The 20,524-nt window shown below is 41.5% G+C and overlaps 1 protein-coding gene across 2 annotated transcripts in view; it reads right to left on the bottom strand.

Moving 5' to 3' along the window:
• Tubgcp4 (tubulin gamma complex associated protein 4) overlaps positions 1-20,492 on the bottom strand; it is a 26,341-nt gene extending 5,849 nt beyond the window's left edge. Inside the window, exons 1-14 of one of the 2 annotated variants that reach the window (XM_021192924.1) lie at positions 20,187-20,492; positions 18,143-18,271; positions 15,984-16,106; positions 15,638-15,691; positions 14,877-14,933; positions 12,551-12,630; positions 9,179-9,380; positions 8,362-8,527; positions 8,031-8,155; positions 4,746-4,796; positions 4,275-4,380; positions 3,445-3,552; positions 2,952-3,093; positions 313-490 (exon numbers count right to left, since the gene is read on the bottom strand). In XM_021192924.1, the coding sequence (XP_021048583.1) occupies positions 313-490; positions 2,952-3,093; positions 3,445-3,552; positions 4,275-4,380; positions 4,746-4,796; positions 8,031-8,155; positions 8,362-8,527; positions 9,179-9,380; positions 12,551-12,630; positions 14,877-14,933; positions 15,638-15,691; positions 15,984-16,106; positions 18,143-18,271; positions 20,187-20,264 (1,599 nt within the window). In that variant the 5' untranslated portion in view covers positions 20,265-20,492. The remainder of the gene's footprint in view (positions 1-312; positions 491-2,951; positions 3,094-3,444; positions 3,553-4,274; positions 4,381-4,745; positions 4,797-8,030; positions 8,156-8,361; positions 8,528-9,178; positions 9,381-12,550; positions 12,631-14,876; positions 14,934-15,637; positions 15,692-15,983; positions 16,107-18,142; positions 18,272-20,186) is intronic. The other variant, XM_021192926.1, reaches the window with a different exon arrangement.
• Between the last annotated feature and the right edge of the window lie 32 nt (positions 20,493-20,524).

The raw sequence follows: 20,524 nt of genomic DNA, 5'->3' as shown, positions 1-20,524 counted from the left end.
TNNNGGGGGGGGGGGGNGAGTTGTTCCATGGTTCTTTGATATGAACTTTTTAATTGATAATATCACGCCACAATGTCAAAGGGTTGGCCATGTCTGAGAATTCCAGACAAAGGGTCACATCAGCAATCAGTGCATTGCTCATAAGTATCCTAATTCCCTTTATCCATTTATTTCCACTTTAAATGCCAAGCCTAGAGATAGAAATACTCAGTTTTCTCCAACTGTAGCATTTTTACCAAATACAGAACCGCAGACCCTTCTCTGCTTTCTAGGCTCCTTTCCCACCTCTTCCATCCATTTTTCAGAAGGTACCTGGAGATAGTACTGAAGATTATCTACCAAGAAAGCCATGTGGTTTCTTAGGCGCCACTTGACGGCATCTGTCTGGTTAGATGTGAGGTGCTTGCGCTGCATCTGGAGTGCCCAGCAGTGCTGTAGTTCAGCTTGGACACGGCGCACACTCAGTAAGTACTTAAAAACAACATTGTACCTATGGCAGAAGCAGCATTGAGATATAGACCTTTACTCCATGCCCCCACCCCAACACACACAAATACACCACAGACATAGGGATTCCTCTGTCACCTCTTTAGTAAGTGACAAGAATAGTGTATTTATGCAGTAAATTAGATAGCAGAGAAAATGAAATGAATTTCAGTTGAACTACAAAATAACTAAACTTCAGTAAGAAGAGCCTGTCACACGGGAATAAGGTAAAACATGAGAGAGTACATCCAATGTCATTTTAACCCTACAGTCAGTCACTCATATCACAGACACCCTATAAACATCACACATGTGCACATAAAAACAAATACTAAAAATGTCTTAAATAGTAAGATATTAAACATTAAAGTATTTTATTAAGATAACATTAAACATTAAATATCATAAATATTAAAATAGTAAATACTTTAAATATTAAAATGTTTTTATTTTATTAAACATTAAATGCATTACTTTTAAAGCAATATTAAATATTAAGTAAAGCCTACATCAAACAAGGAGGTGAGTAGCTAAGTTTTAGAGTCTCTGGACAAGGCCTGTATATTTTGTCTAGCTGGACTGTGAGTTCTGAACCTGTGGCTAAATCTTTTCCTTGCATCAGCCTAATCCTTTCCTGCTTCTGCACTCTTCTGTATATTCTTCAACAGTAGCTGAATTTGGGAAGAATGAGGAGGCTAGAGAAGTAGGCATTTTCCTTACTCTTGCGATCATAGTGAGAACGGTTTCCTTATCCTTTCTTAGGGTGCACTGTGTTTTTCTCACCTCCCTCCTGGGGATATCCTGTCGCACCATGCACTGGGCAGACGATCATTCCACGGGACAAGATTGTAAGCAGACCTCCTCCAGGATTCCTGCTTCAGTCCCTGCTTCCAGGTTCCTGCTCTGACTTCCCTTCCTAATGCTATATGCTCAAACCCAAATAAAACCCTTTGTTTCTTGGTATAGTCTTCACCACATACAACAGAAACCTAACTTATACATGGGTCCCAAGTATATTAACATCATGAATAGTAAATCATAAAAAACAGGGGAGAAAGTCCTATGGACTGATGGGAATAGTCAAGTGCCAGAACTTAGTACTATACCTGAGTCATAATATTCCAAAGGCTACAAACTAGTCTACAGATAACAAACCTACAATTGCTTATTTGTCAATTAAAACATGTCTGGGCTGGGTATTGTGGTACAAGCCTTTAACCCCAGTGCTTGGGAGGCAGAGGCAGGCACATCTTGGAACCTGAGGCTAGCCTGGTCTACAAAGTGAGTTCCAGGACAGCCAAAGCTGTATAGAGACTTTTCTCAAACAAAGTTGGGCTAGAGAGATGGCTCAGTGGTTAAGACCACTTGATGGATTCAGTTCCTAGCACCCATACTGGGTGCCTCACACAGTTGCATGCAACTCCAGTTTTGGTCTCCATGGGCTCCAGCATGCATGTGTGCAGACACATATCCACATAAAAAAAATCTTCAAAAGGGCTGGTGAGATGGCTCAGTGGGTAAGGTCTGGAGTTCAAATCCCAGCAACCACATGGTGTTTCATAACCATCCATAACAAGATCTGATGCCCTCTTCTGGAGTGTCTGGAGACAGCTACAGTGTACTTACATATAATAAATAGATAAATCTTTAAAAATAAATAAATAAATAAATCTTCAAAAGTGTCATTTTTGTGTGTGTGAAGTGAATGCAAGTAGGCTTATGTTATGGCACTCAGGTAACGAAACCAGACCTCCCCTTACACGTTGTTTGAGACAGTGTCTTTTTGCTGTTTGCCTCTGTATATGCCAAACTGGCTGGCTGGTGGGCTCTCTTGTCTCTACTTCCTATCTAATAATAGAAATGCTAGGATTACCAGGCATGCTCACACCCAGCGTCAGATGCATTCTGAGAATTCAAACTCAGGTCCTCCCTTTATGAAATGAGCTATCTCTCCAGCCCTAGTCTAATGGATTTTAAGTGGCTATATGCCTTCCCATTTGTTCAGGTCTTTACCATTCCATATTGTCTCATGGCTGGCACCTCACTAATGTGAATTGCCTTCATCAGATCTGCCTGTGGGCAAATCGGCGGAGCATGTTCTTGATTGATAATTGATGTAGAAGGGCCCAGCCACTGTGGGTGATACCACACCGAAGAGCAAGCCAGTAAGAAACATTCCTCTGGTTTCTGCCTCTGCGCCTGCTTGAATTCCTATACTGACTTCCTCAATGAAGGACTGCTGTCCAGACATTTACGCCAAGTAAGTCCTTTCCTACCAAGTTGCTTTTTCACAGCAAGAAAAAACAAACTAGATTTCTGTCTAGTTCCTGAAGACAGGCCGAGTCTGCAACCTCTAGCGTGCTTGTGTAGAAACCAGCTGGACAACGGGCTGGCTCCTATCAGTCCTACTCCACTTGGATGTAACAGAGATAATATTTATTTGGGAGAAACTCAGAAATACTCACTTTTCCAAGACAGCTGGGGTGAAGAGAATGTGCAGTGGCCACTGTACTTTGTAGGAAAGCCCTAGAGCAGCCCAGCCGGAAGAAGGAGCTTCCCGGGGGGATGTCTCCCGAGAAGGCGCTTCTCTTGGCTGGGTGGCATCTGCTACGTAAAGAAATAGGATAATAACTTTAATTAGAACCAGAGAGAGAAGGAGAACTACACACACAAAATGTACTTCAGTGGTACTGAAAAGCAGCATTGAGAAGCAATAAAGGTAGAGGGGAGGAAACTTCTGTGAGGGCTTTTCCTGAGAGGTGGTTTAGAGAAAAATATAGACCCATCTCAAAAACAACCTTGGGCAGAGTGTCTCAACCTTCCTGGAATTACATTTATACCTGTACAAAATTGGAATACTAGACTAGGTGATTTCTATAGTCTGAAATTATGCAGTTTCTGAGGAGGGATAATAAAGACCAGAAGATGCAGAGAGGAAGCAATTAGAGAATAGCAGACCTTTGTGGTCCTTCCCATGGTACTCAATTGTCAAGTGCAACAGAGGGAGAAGGTTGTCGTCATCTAGCAACACCTTATGTGCTGACTGTTGAAAGGCCACATTCACATCTGCAAGAAAGCACAGGAAAGCAACAGCAGGGTTCAGGGTCAGGGTACCTGTGGCTTCTGCCTGACAGTATTAAGTCCTCCTCCTTGTTAAAAAGCCTGAGAGAATCGTTCCTGCTCGGGACTGTTCCAATAGTGGCAGCGGGGCTGGAAATACTCAATTCCTGGGGAGACAGCATGTCAAATGGGTTATGATAGCTGATTTTTTAAAACTATATTCTGGCTGTTTTGTTTATACACTTGACTTAAGCAATCATGGCCCTCATCTTCCCTCCCATTTTCTTTGTCTTGGTTCAGATCCTTATTATATTACTATTCTTGTGCTTGGATGGGGATGGCCATTAAACTGACCAAAGGGAAGACACTTGCTGAAAGAGGCATCTCCTAAGCTTGACTTCTTCACGGTTACAGTTGTACCCATGTGGATCTGGCTATGACCAATGAAAACAAAGCACTTCACTAGATTGCTTTAGTTTGCCTCTAGAGACCAGGAACGGTTACTGATGACTTGGGAAGTCGTCAGGGTAAGGAGAAAAGTCTTGAAAGCACTTAAGTCCTTCACTTCAGTTGTTCTGAAGCATAAGGAAGCCTTAGCTATAACAAATGCTTGTGATTCAAGTACTCCCTCTTCTGGCCTCTGCAGACAAACATGCAACACACAACATGAGCCAAGAAACACCCTGCAACTTGAGCAAACTTTACTCTCAGGGCCACAGGAAAATTACCATGCTCTGTTACTGCAGTGGGTGGTGTTTTCAACATGTGCTGAGCTGTGTCAATGAAGGCCTGGAACAGTTCTCCTCGTCCCAGCAGGTAAAAGTCTTTAATGATCTGAGGAGAGAATTTAGTGTACAATTCAGTAAATCAGAGCCTGGAGGCCCTGACCACCCTAAGCCAATTAGACACAGAGAGGCTGGTACTAGCAGTCTGAAGGACACAGGCTTGGCATTTTAAAGAGACATACAGATGTTACATGTATATATAATACAGAGCAGCCTCCCCGAGCAGGAAGACTGTGTCTGATGGTATTTACAACACAACAGAAGAAAGCAAGCTTGAATCTTTAGAGTACAAAAGATCTGCAGCATAAAATATATTTTCCTCACTTGAGTAAGAACAAATGAATCTACTGTGGAAGTCTAGGTAAGAATGCTTTCCAGAATCATTTCAGGATTTAAAGGAGTATCAGTTATTACCTTAAGCTGACCCAGTAAGTCTGACTCTTCCACCATCAGCTTCCAGAGGTGCTGTGATGAGATAAAAAAAAAAAACAAACAAAACAACAAAAAAAACCCACAAAAATCCATTACAGTGAACCCAAGTTCAGCTAATCCTATAAATGAGCAGATAAACAGAAATAAAACCTATACAAGATAAAAATGTTCTGAAATTAATGGTAATAGTTGCATACACAACTCTGTGTGAATACCATTTTTAAATGGCTACAAAGTTGAATACTTATGTGAATTGTTTTTGAGAAAGCATGACTGTAGCCAAGCATAGTAGCTCCTGCCTTGAATTCCACCATCGGAAGCAGAGGTAGGAGGAGCTCTGTTGAGTTCAAGGCCAGCCTAATCTATACAGTGAGTTCCAGAACAGGAAGAGTCTCTACAGAAGGAGACCCTGTCTCGGAAAAGCACAACATTAAAGTTAGTAGGAAAAAACATCTGGGTACCTGGAGATGCATAGATAAGTTGTATGATTTTTTTTTTTTTATGGGTGTTATGCCTGCACGCATATCTGTGTATCATATGCCTGGCTGGTGCCCTCAGAGGCCAGATAAGGATGCCAGATTCCCTGGAGCTGATTCCAGATGGTTGTGAGCCACTTTGTAGGTGCTGAGAATCAAACCCAGGTCCACTGGGAAAGCAGCCACTGCTCTTAACTGATAAGCCATCTCTCGAGTCCTTTTTATAAAAAAAAAAAAAGCTAAATGGGATTGCTGCATATGTAAGGCTGGCCTGGAGTTGGCGGTCATCTTCCTGCTATGCTAGTTTTCCCAGTGCTACACTCATAGGCATGTACCAGAAAGCCTAGATTTTCTTTTTCTTTTTTATAAGTCATGAACTAATGGAGAGTTTTAGCCAGTGCTTTTTCTGCATCTCCAGGTACCCAGATGTTACATTTATATATAATTTTTTTAAATGTGTAAGTTAGTATGTTTTAAATTAAGGGGGAAAAACTGGTTCTAACTAGTTTATTAATCTTAATAAAAAGCCGAACAAGAGTAAATAATGAGAAAAACTGGGGCTGGCAAGATGGCTCAGTGATGAAAAATCTTGCTAAGCAAGCATAAGGACCCGAGTTCAGCTCTCCAGCATCTATGTAAAAGCTGAGCACAGTGCCTCATGCCTATAACCCAATGCTGGGATACAGTGAGGCAGGGAGTGTTGGGGGCTCCCTGGCCAGCCAGGCTAGCGTAAATGGTAAACCTTGATTCAGAAAGATGCTGTCCTGACAGTAAGGTAGAGAGTGAAAAACTAATCTCCACAGGCACATGCACGCACGTGCACACATACAGACACACACACACACACAGACACACAGACACACAGACACACACACACACACACACAAACCTACCTTGTAACATAAGTACATATACCACACACCTAGACACACAATTTATTTATTTATTCATTTTTGTTTTTCTAGACAGGGTTTCTCTGTAGCCCTGGCTGTTGTCCTGTAAGCCAAGCTGGCCTCAATCGCAGAGATCCACTTGCCTCTGCCTGCCCAATGCTACCACTGACAGGCCAAAAAATCATGTTCAAAAGACAAAACTTAAGTAAACAAAACAAAACATATTTAGAGATAAGCAAGTTATTTTAAAACATTAAATCTACTTGAAATAGTCAAGTTCTAAAGCTACAGAGTTATCAAAGAAGAGGCTTTATGGTAATGTAGTTTTAAAACATACTCAGCTAGTAAAGGTTTTCTTCCTAAGAAAGCCTAGATCACTTTTCAGGTAAGCTCAAACTTTCAAACAAACAAATAAAACATAGACTGTTTTTAACAAACAAAAAGAAAAGGAACAAAAGCAGCTACCTAACCCATTTTGTACGGCTTATGTAAAAACTACCAAGAATAAGACAGAGACAACTGTCTTAACTAATGCATACAGATATAAAAACTTTATGAAAGAGAAATGGATCCAAGGCAAGACTGCTCTCCTTCACTAACACAAGGGGCAATTGGCAAAACTGACATCACTTAGCATAAAAACTCAGTTAACTAGGAAGAGAATACTTTATTAAACTGCCTTCTAGAAGCCTACAGTAAATGTCATAGTAATGCAGGAATTTTTTACATCTCTAAGCATCAGGAGATCAGAGACGTCCAATTACCTCTGCTGTTTGACACAATTTATGCAAACAAAGCCGACCTGTCTACTTTATCAACCAAGATCCTAGAACAATGTATGGGGGGTGTTAAACATTAGAAGAAATGTTTTAAAACACTTCTTATTTTCAGATGATGTCATCTTTAGTACATAAAAAATTTTATAGTATCAAACCCCAGAATTAAGTTAGTTACCCAGAGACTGGAGAGATGGCTCAGAGGTTAAGAGCACTGACTGCTCTTCCAGAGGTTCTGAGTTCAATTCCCAGCAACCACATGGTGGCTCACAATCAACTGTAATGGGATCTGATGCCCTCTTCTGGTGTGTCTGTAGAGAGCGACAGTGTACTCATATACATAAAATAAATAAGCCTTTTAAAAAAAGTTAGTTACACAGAGTTAAGGGGCATGTATAAGATTAGCCAGCAATAAATTAGCATTACTATGTCTCCATATAAATAATAAACAACTTTAGATACAAGTTTTTCTCTTACATATCCAAAATTTTAAAACCTTATTGTCACAGTAGTGACTATTATACAGAAAAACAAATAAATCATAAGCTTTCATCTTGAAGTTTACAATGAACATACCAATCAATATAAGCACCCTCAGCTCAAGAAGTTCAGTACCTAGAATCCCTAGGCATCCATTCCCACTTGTCTCAAGGGCCAAGACCACCATCCTGTGTGCTTGGCTTTCCTTCTAAGATTACCATGAACAAGTGAAATACATGGTCGATAATAAAACACGCATAGTCATACATACACACATGGGCACAAACACACAGACATATACACAAAGCTTTTCCTCACCCAAATTCATTAGTGTTAGAAATTAAACTGAGACTTCTCTTTCAATCAACTGATTAAAAAACATTTTGCCTAGATGATTATCTGTATCAATATGTCTGCCCAGTGCCTTTGGAAGTCAGAAGAGGGCACTGGATCTCCTGGAACTGGAGTTGCAGATGGTTGAAAGCCACTATGTGGGTCCTAGGAACTGAACCTAAGATGAATCCAGTGCTCTTAACCACTGGGCCATCTCTCCAGCCCCACAGATATCACTCCTCCCCTCTCTTTCCCTTTAGGGCTCTACAAACTCATTTCTTCTGGAACAATAGAAGATAGAAGACAGACCTCAGCCACAGTGCTACGAATCCCATCTACCACCTGCTCAAAATCCACCAGGCTGAAGAGTGGCTGCTGCTTGAGCCGGTGCAGCTCGGCAGCAAACGTGTCCTCCTGGTTTTTCAAGATGGACCCTGTGGAGTATGATGACATGATCATCAGACAGAAGTCAGGGCAGACAGGGTGGAGGGGGCCACAGTGGTCCAGGCAAATCTATCAGAGCTGTTTTGCTGCAGTAGTTCATTGCTGTCATCAGCCACTCTAACCCTGCATGCTTTGGGCCAGTGTTATAGATGCAGAGCCTCTGAGGATGGGACCAACAGAAGAAGGGGAGTCTTACCTTTCCTTGTCAGGTTCACATTTTGATTCTCAAACATTTGGACAGATTCTCCAACAAAGAGGATTTTTTCAGCAACTCTCACTGGAATGTAGGAAGGTAAAATCTCTACCCTCAGGGAAAACTGCTTCAGAGATGGGGCCAGCATATTCTCTTCCTCAATTAGGCGCTAGTGAAGAAAATAACCAGTCAGTGAAGTATGATGACAGGTCTTAACTCCCGACCCATGAGCTGTGTGACTGGTAAGCAGGGTGTAAATCTCATGGAGAATACTGGCATGGCAGACAGCACTGAGTTCTTATCTTTTAATTTACCTCTGTGTATGTTAGTGTGGCACAAGTCCTCACGTCTTCCCTGAGAGCAGGTCTCCTTGTTGTTCTGCTGTGTATACCAAGCTAGCTAGCCTTCAGGCTTCCAGAGATCCTGTTTCTGCCTCCCATCTCTCTGCAGGAGCACTGAGATTAAAGATGTTCATAATATCTACAATCCGGCTTTCACATGGGTTCTTGAAATTTGAACCCAGGTCCTCACACTTACATAGCACTTTGACCAATGGCATCAATCCCTCAGACTAGCACTGAGTTTTTAAATATAAAACTCACCACTAAACTTGTAAGAGCATATAATGTGGAAAGGAGAAACAAGGATTTCAAAACTACTTGCTATTTTGTAGTCTCTAACTAATTAAGAGAAAGCCCAGTGCCTCTAACCGATCCACTCATGGAAGGCAGCCAAGCTGTGATAGGCCAAGGTAGGCCAGTGAGTCAGCTGCAGGTGTTCCCGACAGGTGGCTGCCCTGGGCTTCCCGCCTTGTCCTCACCAGGTCCTGCAGTTCTCTCAGTTGTTTTCCAGTCAGGCCTCCAATGCCCAGATCCTCTTCATCCTCTTCCAGCTGTGCACTGATAGTACCAGAAGATGGACCCTGTTTGATGAAGAACTCTTCATGCTGGTCCAAAAGGAGTCCATGCAGCATCCAGGCTGAGAGCTGTTTATACATGACTCCATGGCATACAGCTAGGATTCTGAGGAGAGAAGGAAGGAAGAGCTTTACCAGTCTACTTAGAATACTGAGACTCACCATAGCCAGAGATCATGTTTGAAATTTTGATAGGACAGACAGAAGCTCAATAGATTAGTGAGTGAGTCGTGGGAGAAACAAGATATAGATAACTGTGATAATTTAATTACTTAGACTGATTAAACTTTCATATGTAACTACAGTATACTATATACTTGTACTCCAACCTGTACTATATACTTGATTAAACTCAGGAAGTATTTTTTTAGGACAAATAATTTTGTTCTTTGTGTAAATTCCAAAACTAATAAGTCTTATATAAGTGGATGTAATGGAGTCACTTTTTTCTGAACATGGCCTTGAATTTATTCTTCTTGGAATTGCACAGAGAAAAGATTAAATATGTGGATACCAGGTTTGTCAATAAAATGCAGAAATCAAAATAAAATAAAATTTAGGAAGGTAGTTGGGGAATGGATATTAAGATGGTCTTGAAGGGTGGCCAGAGGGCATATTCTTTATGAAGAGATAAAGGTATCTTTGCAACAGAGAAACCTGACAGATACTATGTTATCAACTCAACAGAAGCATCATGGGATAAACTAACTTTCTGAAACAATGCCATGCATGTAGTCTTCTTGCTAAAAATGTCTAACCAGAATCTAACCAGGAAGAAGGAATCAAAAGTTTAAACTGTGTGCATCCAACAGACAAGTGTTAAGAGTTCCTGAGTGTTATTATCACAGACAACAATGACAAAAGGGAAGCAGGCTATCTTACAGTTCTAAAGGTTTTTAAAAATTATTTTTACTTTATGTATATGTGTGCTTTGGTGTGTGTGTCACTGTGAAAAGAGAGGTGACTAATCCTACTAGAACTACATTTATAGACAGTTGTGAGTTGCCATGTGGGCAGTAAGAACTGAACCCGTGTCCCGTGAAAAGCAGTAATGCCCCTAACCACCGAGCCACCTCTTCTACTCCCGGGAGTTGTTTCAAACTGGAGGAGACTTTCAAAAGCTCAGGAACATCAGGGCTCATGCCTGAAATTCCAGCAATTGAAGGCTGAAGCAGGAGGATCACTATGAGTTCAAGGAGGGCCTAGGCTATTGAATGAGACTCTGAATAAAAAAACTGAAAACACACACACACACACACACACACACACACACACACACACACACACCACATCCACACACCAAGAAAATGAGAAGAGGCCAGAATAGAGAGATAGACTTAAAAAGACATAACTAAATGTAACATATGAAAATGTACTAGATTCTGAATTGTGAAAAACAGAACAGCTATTCTAGACAAATGAAGAAATTTCAAAATATTCTAAATATCGTGAATAATTCAGTATTGAGGTCATATTAAAAAAAGAATGTCTTGCTTCTAAAGAGATATAAGCTAACTATGTAGGAGTTAAATTAGAATATCTGCAGCTACTTTCTAATGTCCCAACAACAAAATTGGAAGATGTGTACATATTTCATATGCATATAGGAGGAAGAAAAAAGATGAATTAGGCAAAATGTTAACAACTGGTAAAATTAAAGGATAATCAAGTGCTTTAATTTCTTTGTAGGATTGATATTTTTCAAAATGAGAGTGGGGGAAAAAGAAATAGAGCTTTAGTCTACTATTTAAAATATACAAACTCAAAGGAAATTCTTTATTAAAAACAAAAAATTAAATAGCACTGTGGCCAGAGAAGCAGGTAAGCTAACCTCCCCCTCTCTCTTCCAAATCCAGTCCCCAATCTCATTCCTAGCTGTGTAGCAGAACACCTGCATCAGCCTCCCTTTGCCCTCCGTCCCATCTCCTTTAGGTTACACAGACCTTCACCTCCTAACCTCTCTCCCCCAATCGCTTTATCCCAGCCCAACTCCAGCAGGCACTCCCTTAGGAACTAACTAGGGAAGCGAGAAGGCTAACTTCAGGTCTTTCCTCCCCCTCCTCTCCTCCATATCCAATCCCCCAGTCTTCCAAGAAGACAATTCTAAACAACCATGCATCAAACACAAGGACACCCAAGTTCATAAAAGAAACATGGCCACCGCTTAAATCACATACTAACCCTCACACACTAACAGTGGTAAACTTCAATATCCCAATCTCACCAATAGACAGGTCATCTAGACAAAAACTAAACAGAAAAATACTGGAGCTAACTGATGTTATACCAAATGGACTTAAGATATTTTACAGAATATTTCACCCAATCACAAAAGAATATACCTTCTTCTCAGTGCCTCAGAGAACTTTCTCCAGAACTGACCACATACTTGGATACAAGTCTCAAGAGTTACAAGAAAATTGAAATACCACCCGATATCCTATCTAACTATATTAAAACTGGATATCATTAATAACAGAAACCTTACAGACTCGTAGAAACTAAACAACTCACTATTGAATGAAAAATGAGCCAAGACAAATGAATGAAAATGAATACACAACATATCAAAGCTTATAAAATAAAATGAATGCTATTCTAAGTGTCAAATTCATAGTACTAAAAACCTACAGATGGAGTTGGTGAGATGGCTCAGCAGCTAAGAGCACTGGCTGTTCTTCCAGAGGTCCTGAGTTCAATTCCCAGCAACAACATAGTGGGTCATGACCATCTATAAAGGGTTCTGATACCCTCTTCTGGCATGCAGGTATACCTGCAGACGGGGCACTCACATTAAAAAATATAAAGCAAGTGAGTTATTTGTCATTTATTTAAAAAAAGGAAAAGAAAAAAAACTGGAGAGATCTCATACTTGTACTTAACAGCACACCTGAAGGCTCTAGAACAAAAAGAACTCACATTCAAAAGAAGCAGACAGCAAAAAATAATCATACTCAGGATGAAATCAGTGAAAAGTTTATGTCAATACTCCTTAAATTATTCCACAAAATAGAAACAGAAAGAACATTGCCCAATTTGTTTTATGGGGCCAGTTACCCGATACCCAAACCACATAAGGACCCATCAAAAAAAGAATCACAGACCAATTTCAGTTATGAACATCAATGCAAGAATTCTCAATAATATACTTGCAAACAGATTCTAAGAACACATTAAGAAGATGATCCACCTGATATTACCTGAAAATAAACCAGGACAAGTGAAGTCACTCGACTCCCTCCCCTATTCCCAATACTTATGGAAGCCAGGACTTACTTTTCTAATGCGCTTCGGACTGGAGGCAAGCCCCCACAGCTATGTTTGTAAACTGTTTCCAGGATTTGACAGCCATGAATCTGTGGAAAATATAGCCTTATCAATCAATCTAGGTTACATAAACTCATATTCTACATCAACCAAGAAAGCAGTCCAGTAGAGAAGGCTAATATAGTCCCTCCCAAGATTTCTATATAGTCAATTTGTAAAGACAGACAGACTGTTCCACCCTCAGTATCAGTGTTACCTGTTGTCTCAGGTTTCTAAAGGCAACTTGCTGGGGAAAGGGTTATTTCAGTTTATAGTTTGTAGGTCATCATGAAGGCTGGTAGGGGCAAGAGCTCAAGGCAGTAACTGGAGCAAAGGCCATAGAGAAATGTTGCTTACTGGCTTACTGGGCCCCACTCCCATCCCCATGGCTGGCTCAGCCTGCCTTATCATCCAAGACCACCTGCCCAGGTGTGGTAATGCCTTCAGTGACCTGAGCATCCCACATCAATCAAGAAATGCGGGCTGGTGAGATGGTTCAGCGGTTAAGGTCTTGAGTTCAAATCCTAGCAACCATATGGTGGCTCACAACCATCCGTAACAAGATCTAATGCTGTCTTCCAGAGTGTCTGAAGACAGCTACAGTGTACTCACATATAATAAATAAATAAATCTTAAAAAAAAAAAAAAAAGAAAATGCACTATAGATTTGCCTATAAGTAATCTGATGGAGGTGTTTTCTCAACTGAGGTCCTTTTCACAAATGACTTTAGTTTGTCAAGTTGGCAAAAAGAAAATTTTTTTTAAATAAATGCAAATTTGGGGGTTAAAGCTCAGACACCTATGGTCTAACAAGCATTTCAGGTGCTTGTTAATACGCTCTAATATACACATTGGTTTGAGAGCCAACTCATTGAAGAAACCAGAGTCATGGGGAATTGGCATTTCAAAACCAAGGAAAAGTCTTTGATAAGGTTCAAGTCAGACTACTAATTAGGAATGAACCTTGACCCTAACTGGAAGTCTCTGTGCCCTCCAGGCTTTTCTTACAAATCACTTTGAGGTATAATTTGTATATCCTAAATTTACATGCCTATCTTAAGTGTATTATTTAAGCACTTGTAGTAAATTTACAGTATTACACAATCATCACTCTGATACGAGTCTACATTATTTCATCACTCTGAAAACAATCTCCTTAGGTGAGCCTATTTGCAATTGGTTCCCCATTCTCCCCGTCAGCCCATGGTCTCAAGTACCTCAGTATTTAAAACCGGAGCACTAGCATACTGGTTCTTCTAGCACTACCTGGCCAGATTGGAAGGGTCACTCATCTCAGTCCCTCTATTTGTTCCCCATTCTTCCCGTAGCCAGTGGAAGCCGAAAGTCAACTGAGAAATGCAGCTAGGCATGTAAATCTGTACACTCACTACTAACTCCACTCATGTAGGAGGTTCCCTCCCATTTCAAGTTTAATAGAGTGGTCAGGAGCACAGTCTTTGAGTTACACAGATCCTGTCGTTTACCTTGTTCTTTATGACCCTGAGCATATGTAATTATGTATGTAAAGCTCTCAGCAAATGCATGGCACAGAACAGTAACCACTGACTTTAAAGAGGGCAGTCATCTCTGAAGCACTTTCCCACTGGCTTTGCTAGCAGAATCAATGGAGCAGAGCTTTACAGATCTACAGGCACTGAAAAAGTAAAGCAGCTACAGTATAAGTCAACTGGCTAACTACACTGCGAATAACAACCTAAGACACAGATACTATGGCCAGAAAACATTGAGAACCAAGCTGAGCATGATTAATTTGTCTCTTTAATCCAATAATGGGTAAACAGAAGAAAAGAATTCCTATGGTATAAAATACCTAAGGAATTTAACATCAAAAACGACAATCTTCTGATGGGGAGGGACTTAACTGTTCTATGTGTAATGGAACTTGTGACAATGGCTGTCATGCATGACTGTAACAAGCTGGGTTTGCCCAGTGATTCTTAGCTCTCAGGAAACCATCTTCTTTCTAAGTGGGTTCCTGTCCATATGCAAAGCCAGGGCTCTCAACCCTTACTACAGCCTGCTTTCACCACCAAACGCCCAAAGTATGTTCTCTCACCTCAGCAACACTCTTAGGTAGAGCTACATACTCTACTTTCTCAATCACAAAGTGTTTGAAGAAAGCATGTCTTATTCTTGAATATCTGACATTTTATATTAACTGCAAAGAGATAATGCTAAAAAAATAAAAAATATTAAAAGCAGTGTCTTCCAAAAAGACTGTAAAACAGCACCGATTATTAGATTTTCTTTGAAGTTTATCATAAAAAGTTCTCACCTTTTGGCTTTTAATTTGCTCCACTACAACCATCACAGAGGGGAAAAGGAGCTGGAACTGCAAAGCAGAGGAAACTCAAGGTATGAATTAAATACAGGATTAAAAAAGATCAACTCAAGATTAAAAGACACACCTTAATCCTAGCACTTGAGAGGCAGAGGTAGGTGGATCTCTGTGAGTTTGAGGCCAGCCTGGTCTATAGAGAGTTCCAGGACAGCCAGGGCTATCCAGAGAAACCCTGTCTCAAAAAACAAACAAACAAAAAGACAAAAACAAAAAATGTGTGGGGCAAGGGGGTGGGGTGGGGAAAGTAACACTTTTGTTTCCAGATGCAATACCACAGAATAGTCAGATCGGGCATCCTAAGTCACTCTGACATGAAAACACTCTGTACATTGAGTCTTGTGTCCCTACCACTATCCATGCCAACAGGACAATATTCACATCCTATCAAGGGCTAATTAAACTCGGAACTCTTTCTGTTGCTCAGTTTTGTTTTTTAAAGTTGGCCCAGAACTCACTGAAGAAAACTTGTAGACCAGGTTAGCCCCTTCTTCCTGAGTACAACAGGATGACAGGCAGATGGCATATACATCACACTCTTAAAGCAGTTCTCATTTACCAAAGCACAGGTAATAAAATTCAGAAAATATATTTATTGGGCTCTGACCTTAGATTAAAAAGTCTTTAATATACTGCCATAAATTGGGATTATTTAAGAACAGCAAGACTCCAAAGCATTTTAGCATTCCAAGGCATACCTGATCTAAGGAGTAATTGACATGCGATATGGAGAGATGTGGGTCAGCCAGGAACTGAAATAAAAGCACACTTATCAGAATCCTACACAAATAACTTGAATTAATCTGTTCTGTATAAACTAGGAGAGAATGTGACAATGAGCTCAGTGTTTGCTTTAAGCTCTGCAGAACTAATAGATGACAGTTACCTTTCAGATGACAAGGCCACTCTGGAGCCACGTGGAAAACTATACCCCCTAGCCAAACAGGAAACAGCTGACCTTCTCAAACGCCACTTCTAAGTCAAGAACATGCTCTAATCTGCTATCCCCTAAGGATGTTGCTGTCTGTATTAACTCCTTCTCACCTCTTGTTCCAAATCAAGCAGTGCTTGGCGATATGGCTGCAAAACTGAATCCAGCCCTGTGCAGAAGGCTCTCAGGTAGATCCCATGCAGTCCACCTTGGCCCTGCTGGGAAGGATGGTGATCCTGCAAATAAACAAAGAAGGGCAACTTCTCAGTCAGAACCAGAAACCCAAGAAGACACTGTCTTTTACTAGTAGTACTTACATTTTTTTTTTTTTTTATAAATCATTCCATATCAAAGCAGTATTTTAGCAAGAGAAAGAAGAAAAATGACTGAAAATAAAATGTATGCAAGGGGCCTCAGTAAACAAGTGCCGACATCGCATCATTAAGGGAAAGGTTTTGTTGTAGGATTTGGTTCCTAGTGTCTGTTGTGTGACAAGATTTTGAATATAACACACCCACCCACCCACCCACCCACACACACCCCTCCTCTAGTCACTAGATGGGAAGCCATGACAGACCAAAGTAAAGATACCGCTGTGAGCCAATCAGTTTTATTTAGGGTATTTACAGGAATATGAGTGAGGGGTTACTCGCCCAACTCTAGCCTAACATGGTCAGGGTGACAGCTCACAAATCTGAGAACCCGGAGCACACTGCATAGCCTACAGGTAGCTCAGTTGGTCTGAGCCTCTTCTAAGCTGGTCTCTGCTTCTTTGGGGCTGCTTCAGAGGGAGGGATCTGGTTTTAGGGACTTCCTGAAGCTAATCTAAGTTGTTAACTTTCTGTCTTAAGGTGCTTCTCCCAATGGTGATCCTCATAACCATTGTTAATTCTAGTTCCTGAGGGATTCAATACCTTCTGGCGGGGCTGGAGATATGGCTCAGCGATTAAGAGCACTGACTGCTCTTCTGAAGGTCCTGAGTTCAAATCCCAGCAACCACATGGTGGCTCACAACCATCCATGAGATCTGACACCCTCTTCTGGTGTGTCTGAAGACAGCTACAGTGTACTTACATACAACAATAAATAAATCTTTTTAAATTTTTATTTATTTTTTATTTATTATATGTAAGTACACTGTAGCTGTCTTCAGACACTCCAGAAGAGGGTGTCAGATCTTGTTACGGATGGTTATGAGTCACCATGTGGTTGCTGAGATTTGAACTCAGGACCTTTGGAAGAGCAGTCAGTGCTCTTACCCACTGAACCATCTCACCAGCCCCCAACAATAAATAAATCTTAAAAAACAAAACAAAACAAAAAAAAAACAAACAAACCAACAACAACAAAAAAACCTTCTGGCCTGGGCAGGTACAGGACATACACATGGTACACACAGACGCAGCAAGCAGAACTCAGACCCACGAAATTAAAGTAAATCTTAAAAGCATCAAGTCTCTCATCGAGGGGACATATAAAATATGGCTTGTCTTTCAGGGATCCTTCAAGCTGTTGTGTTGGTCCCTGCCACCCTCCAGGCAGCTTGGCTTGACAGAGTCTTCTCTCTAGCTGGGCTTGTCTGAGTGTGACTCAGGAGTCTTTATTATTTATTCTTTGGAGGGAGGAGCCTAGTGAATTTGGTCAGCTTCATATAAAATTTCTCATCTCGTTTTATATGAGGAAGTAATGGTTAACAGTTGGCTAAAGGCTATGATGGAGGTAGAGATCTGGGTAACCAGGCTCTCAGAGTACAGAAGTACAGAATTCAGCTCCAGATGTATTACAGAAGCTTGGGTTCAGAGGTTAGAAAACACAATGGAGTCAGCCAGAAAAGGTTACAAAAAATACCAGGAGGATCCTGAAGTTTCTAAAGAGAAATGTCCATAGGATGGACATGGGACCAGACTGGCTTACAACCAGCCAATGTTATTTCTGGCACTACAGAAAACCAGAATGAGTCTTCATTCATCACTCATTAACACAAAATGTTACTATTGCTTATTTAAAAAAATAAATAAATAAAAAGACTTTCTTTTAGAACTTGAGAAGTAGGAATTCTCATTACACAAAATCTGTGTAAGAACATGAGTAGAGTTTTTGTTGTTATCCAAGAAAATTCAATCAGAGATCTTGCCTTCCCTTGAGCATTTCCAGTGATTTATAAACTCGGGAGTATTCCAGAAATTTCTAACTTGCCTTACCAGTGAATTCACTGAGAGCCTGATAGCACTCCTGCCCTGTAGAAGCCCATATCCAGAGAACAGGATCTCACCTGTTGCTGCACATGGCCTGTGTACTGTTCAATGAACTCAGTGAATCTAATGTAGTCTGTGCCAAGCCGGCAGAGTCGATTCAGGACACTAGTCTCACTGGGGTGAAGAAATGGAAAATCCTGGGAAACCTGCAAGAGGAGGAATAGTCATAAAGAAAGCTAATGCCTGCTAGTCACCAGTCAAGGTTCTTTGCAGCTTAAAATGCTTTATATTCTCTTTTCTATTTCCTTTCTGTAAGGTGCTCATGGTTTTACATGGCTTTAATTTTCCTTGTTACTGGGTTAGTAATTCTGGTTAACAAGGTATTGTTACACAATTACAAGGTAGTGTTCCTCATCCAGATGTAATTGCTTGTTCTTAAAATAGGTACCCTAGAGTAAAGAATTCATACAAGAGCCGGATGTGGTGGCGCATGCCTTTAATCCCAGCACTCGGGAGGCAGAGGCAGGTGGATTTCTGAGTTTGAGGCCAGCCTGGTCTACAGAGTGAGTTCCAGGACAGCCAGGACTACACAGAGAAACCCTGTCTCGAAAAACAAACAAACAAAAACAAAAAACAAAAAAAATTCACACAACAGGAGCTGGAAAGATGTTCTGGGACTCACATAGTAGAAAATTCTTTAAGTTGTCCTCTGACCTACACAGAGGGAAGCAGGGGAGAGGAGAGTGAGGATAGACAGAGACAGACAGGGACAGGGGACTCCCTTGGCTTATATCTTCAAATTATGTTTTGCTTGAAAGCTTAGGCAAGTTACATTATTGCACCTCTCAATGTCTTAGTTTTCAGAAGTAAAAAGTGGAGATAACTGTGATAACCGATAATATATATAAATGGCAGGTGTTAATCACAGTTAAGTATTCAATATACACGTATGTGTGCCTTTTATTACTGATGACATTTCTACACAGCTATCATCAAATTTGAACACTTCTTGTTGACAGAGTTTTAGAAAAGTTCTAGGTTTAAGATCAGTGAAATGGCTCAGAGGATCAGGCATTTGCTACACAAACCTGAAGACGGGTTAAATCCCTGAAACCTACACAAATGTCAAAGAGAGAAGTGCCTCCACGAAGTTGACCTCTTCATACACCCTGTGACATGTATGCCCACCCTCATACAACATACACACATACTCTAGTTTTAAAAAATTCTAGTTTAGGCTTAATTACCGTGAAAAAGTCAACTCCACCTTGAAGTCACTGATACCATTTTACACAACACACTTAGAGAAACACACTTGTAGCTGTCATTCTTCTCTTCTCTGGCTGTCTCTGCCCTCTGTCCCCTTCTTTTCTTGCTTTCTTTTCAGAGAGAGGGTTCCACAGGCAATAATCCTGCTTCAGCTTCCCAAAGGCTGGGCTCACAGGCACAAACATTACCCCTAGCTCCAAGTCAGGCTATTAAACTCAGTGTTGCCAACTTAGTTTCAGCAAAATATTGAGTATCCCGCTACATCTGGGCTTCTCACGGGGATTGGGGGAGATAAAGGGACAGAGGGGGAGAGGAAGAGAAAACAACTAACGGATACATTCCTGTTATACTCTTCTAGTTACAGGAAAACCCCTCTCAAGTTCTTCACCTGGTACAGAAATTTCCGAAGGAGGGAAACACTGTATGTTTACAAATTCATTTTTTTCATCCAACACAATTTACTGAGTATTGTGTATTGAGCGCTTTGTATATATTCCCACTACTTTCAAAATTCAATTTGAATGAATGCAAGCGTGAATATACTGGCATGCCCTATTCCCTCCCCCCTTCCCTCAAATAACAAACTATCATCTAATTCCAGCTACACATTTAGGGATTCAGTTTAACAACACATTTATATGCAGTGAAAAGAAGCGTGGTTCTATCCTAGTGGTTCCCTAGCAGGAGTCGCGGGACCGCAGGGCCCCCACAGCCGGGGCTCCGTAGGGTTGGCCCTCGGTTTCTCCCCGCTCGCGGGCGCTGGTCGGTCGGAGTCCCCCGGGTCCCGCCCCTTCGCTGCGGCTCAGCTGCACCCGCCGCGCGGCAGCGACTCGTCTCTGACCCCCTGCATACCTGCAGGCCACTCCGCTTGTTCCAGGTGAAAATGGACCCTGGGTACCCACTCAGGGCCAAGAGCAGTTCGTGAATCATTTCTAGGGCGGCCCGGGAGTCCCTAGATCTACCACCTCCTCTTTCAGCGCCTCTCCGGGCGCCCCCTCACACCCAGCGGAATCTCTTGCCCGGAATCCCCGCAGTCCAGCGGGCGAGGCGATGCCACAGAGCCGCGCGCCGCATCCCGGAAGTGCGCGCGGCCCAGGCGCCCACCGGCTCGCTCCCGCCGCGGGGCCGCAAGGAGGCGCCGCCGGTACCGTCGCGCATGCGTCCTGGGCTCCAGGAGAAGCCGGCTCGGA

This window comes from Mus pahari, chromosome 3 (assembly GCF_900095145.1).
Source record: "Mus pahari chromosome 3, PAHARI_EIJ_v1.1, whole genome shotgun sequence".
NCBI classification, from domain to species: Eukaryota; Metazoa; Chordata; class Mammalia; order Rodentia; family Muridae; genus Mus; species Mus pahari.
Note: the sequence above shows the minus strand (reverse complement) of the source record. Positions and strands in the feature narration are given on the sequence as shown.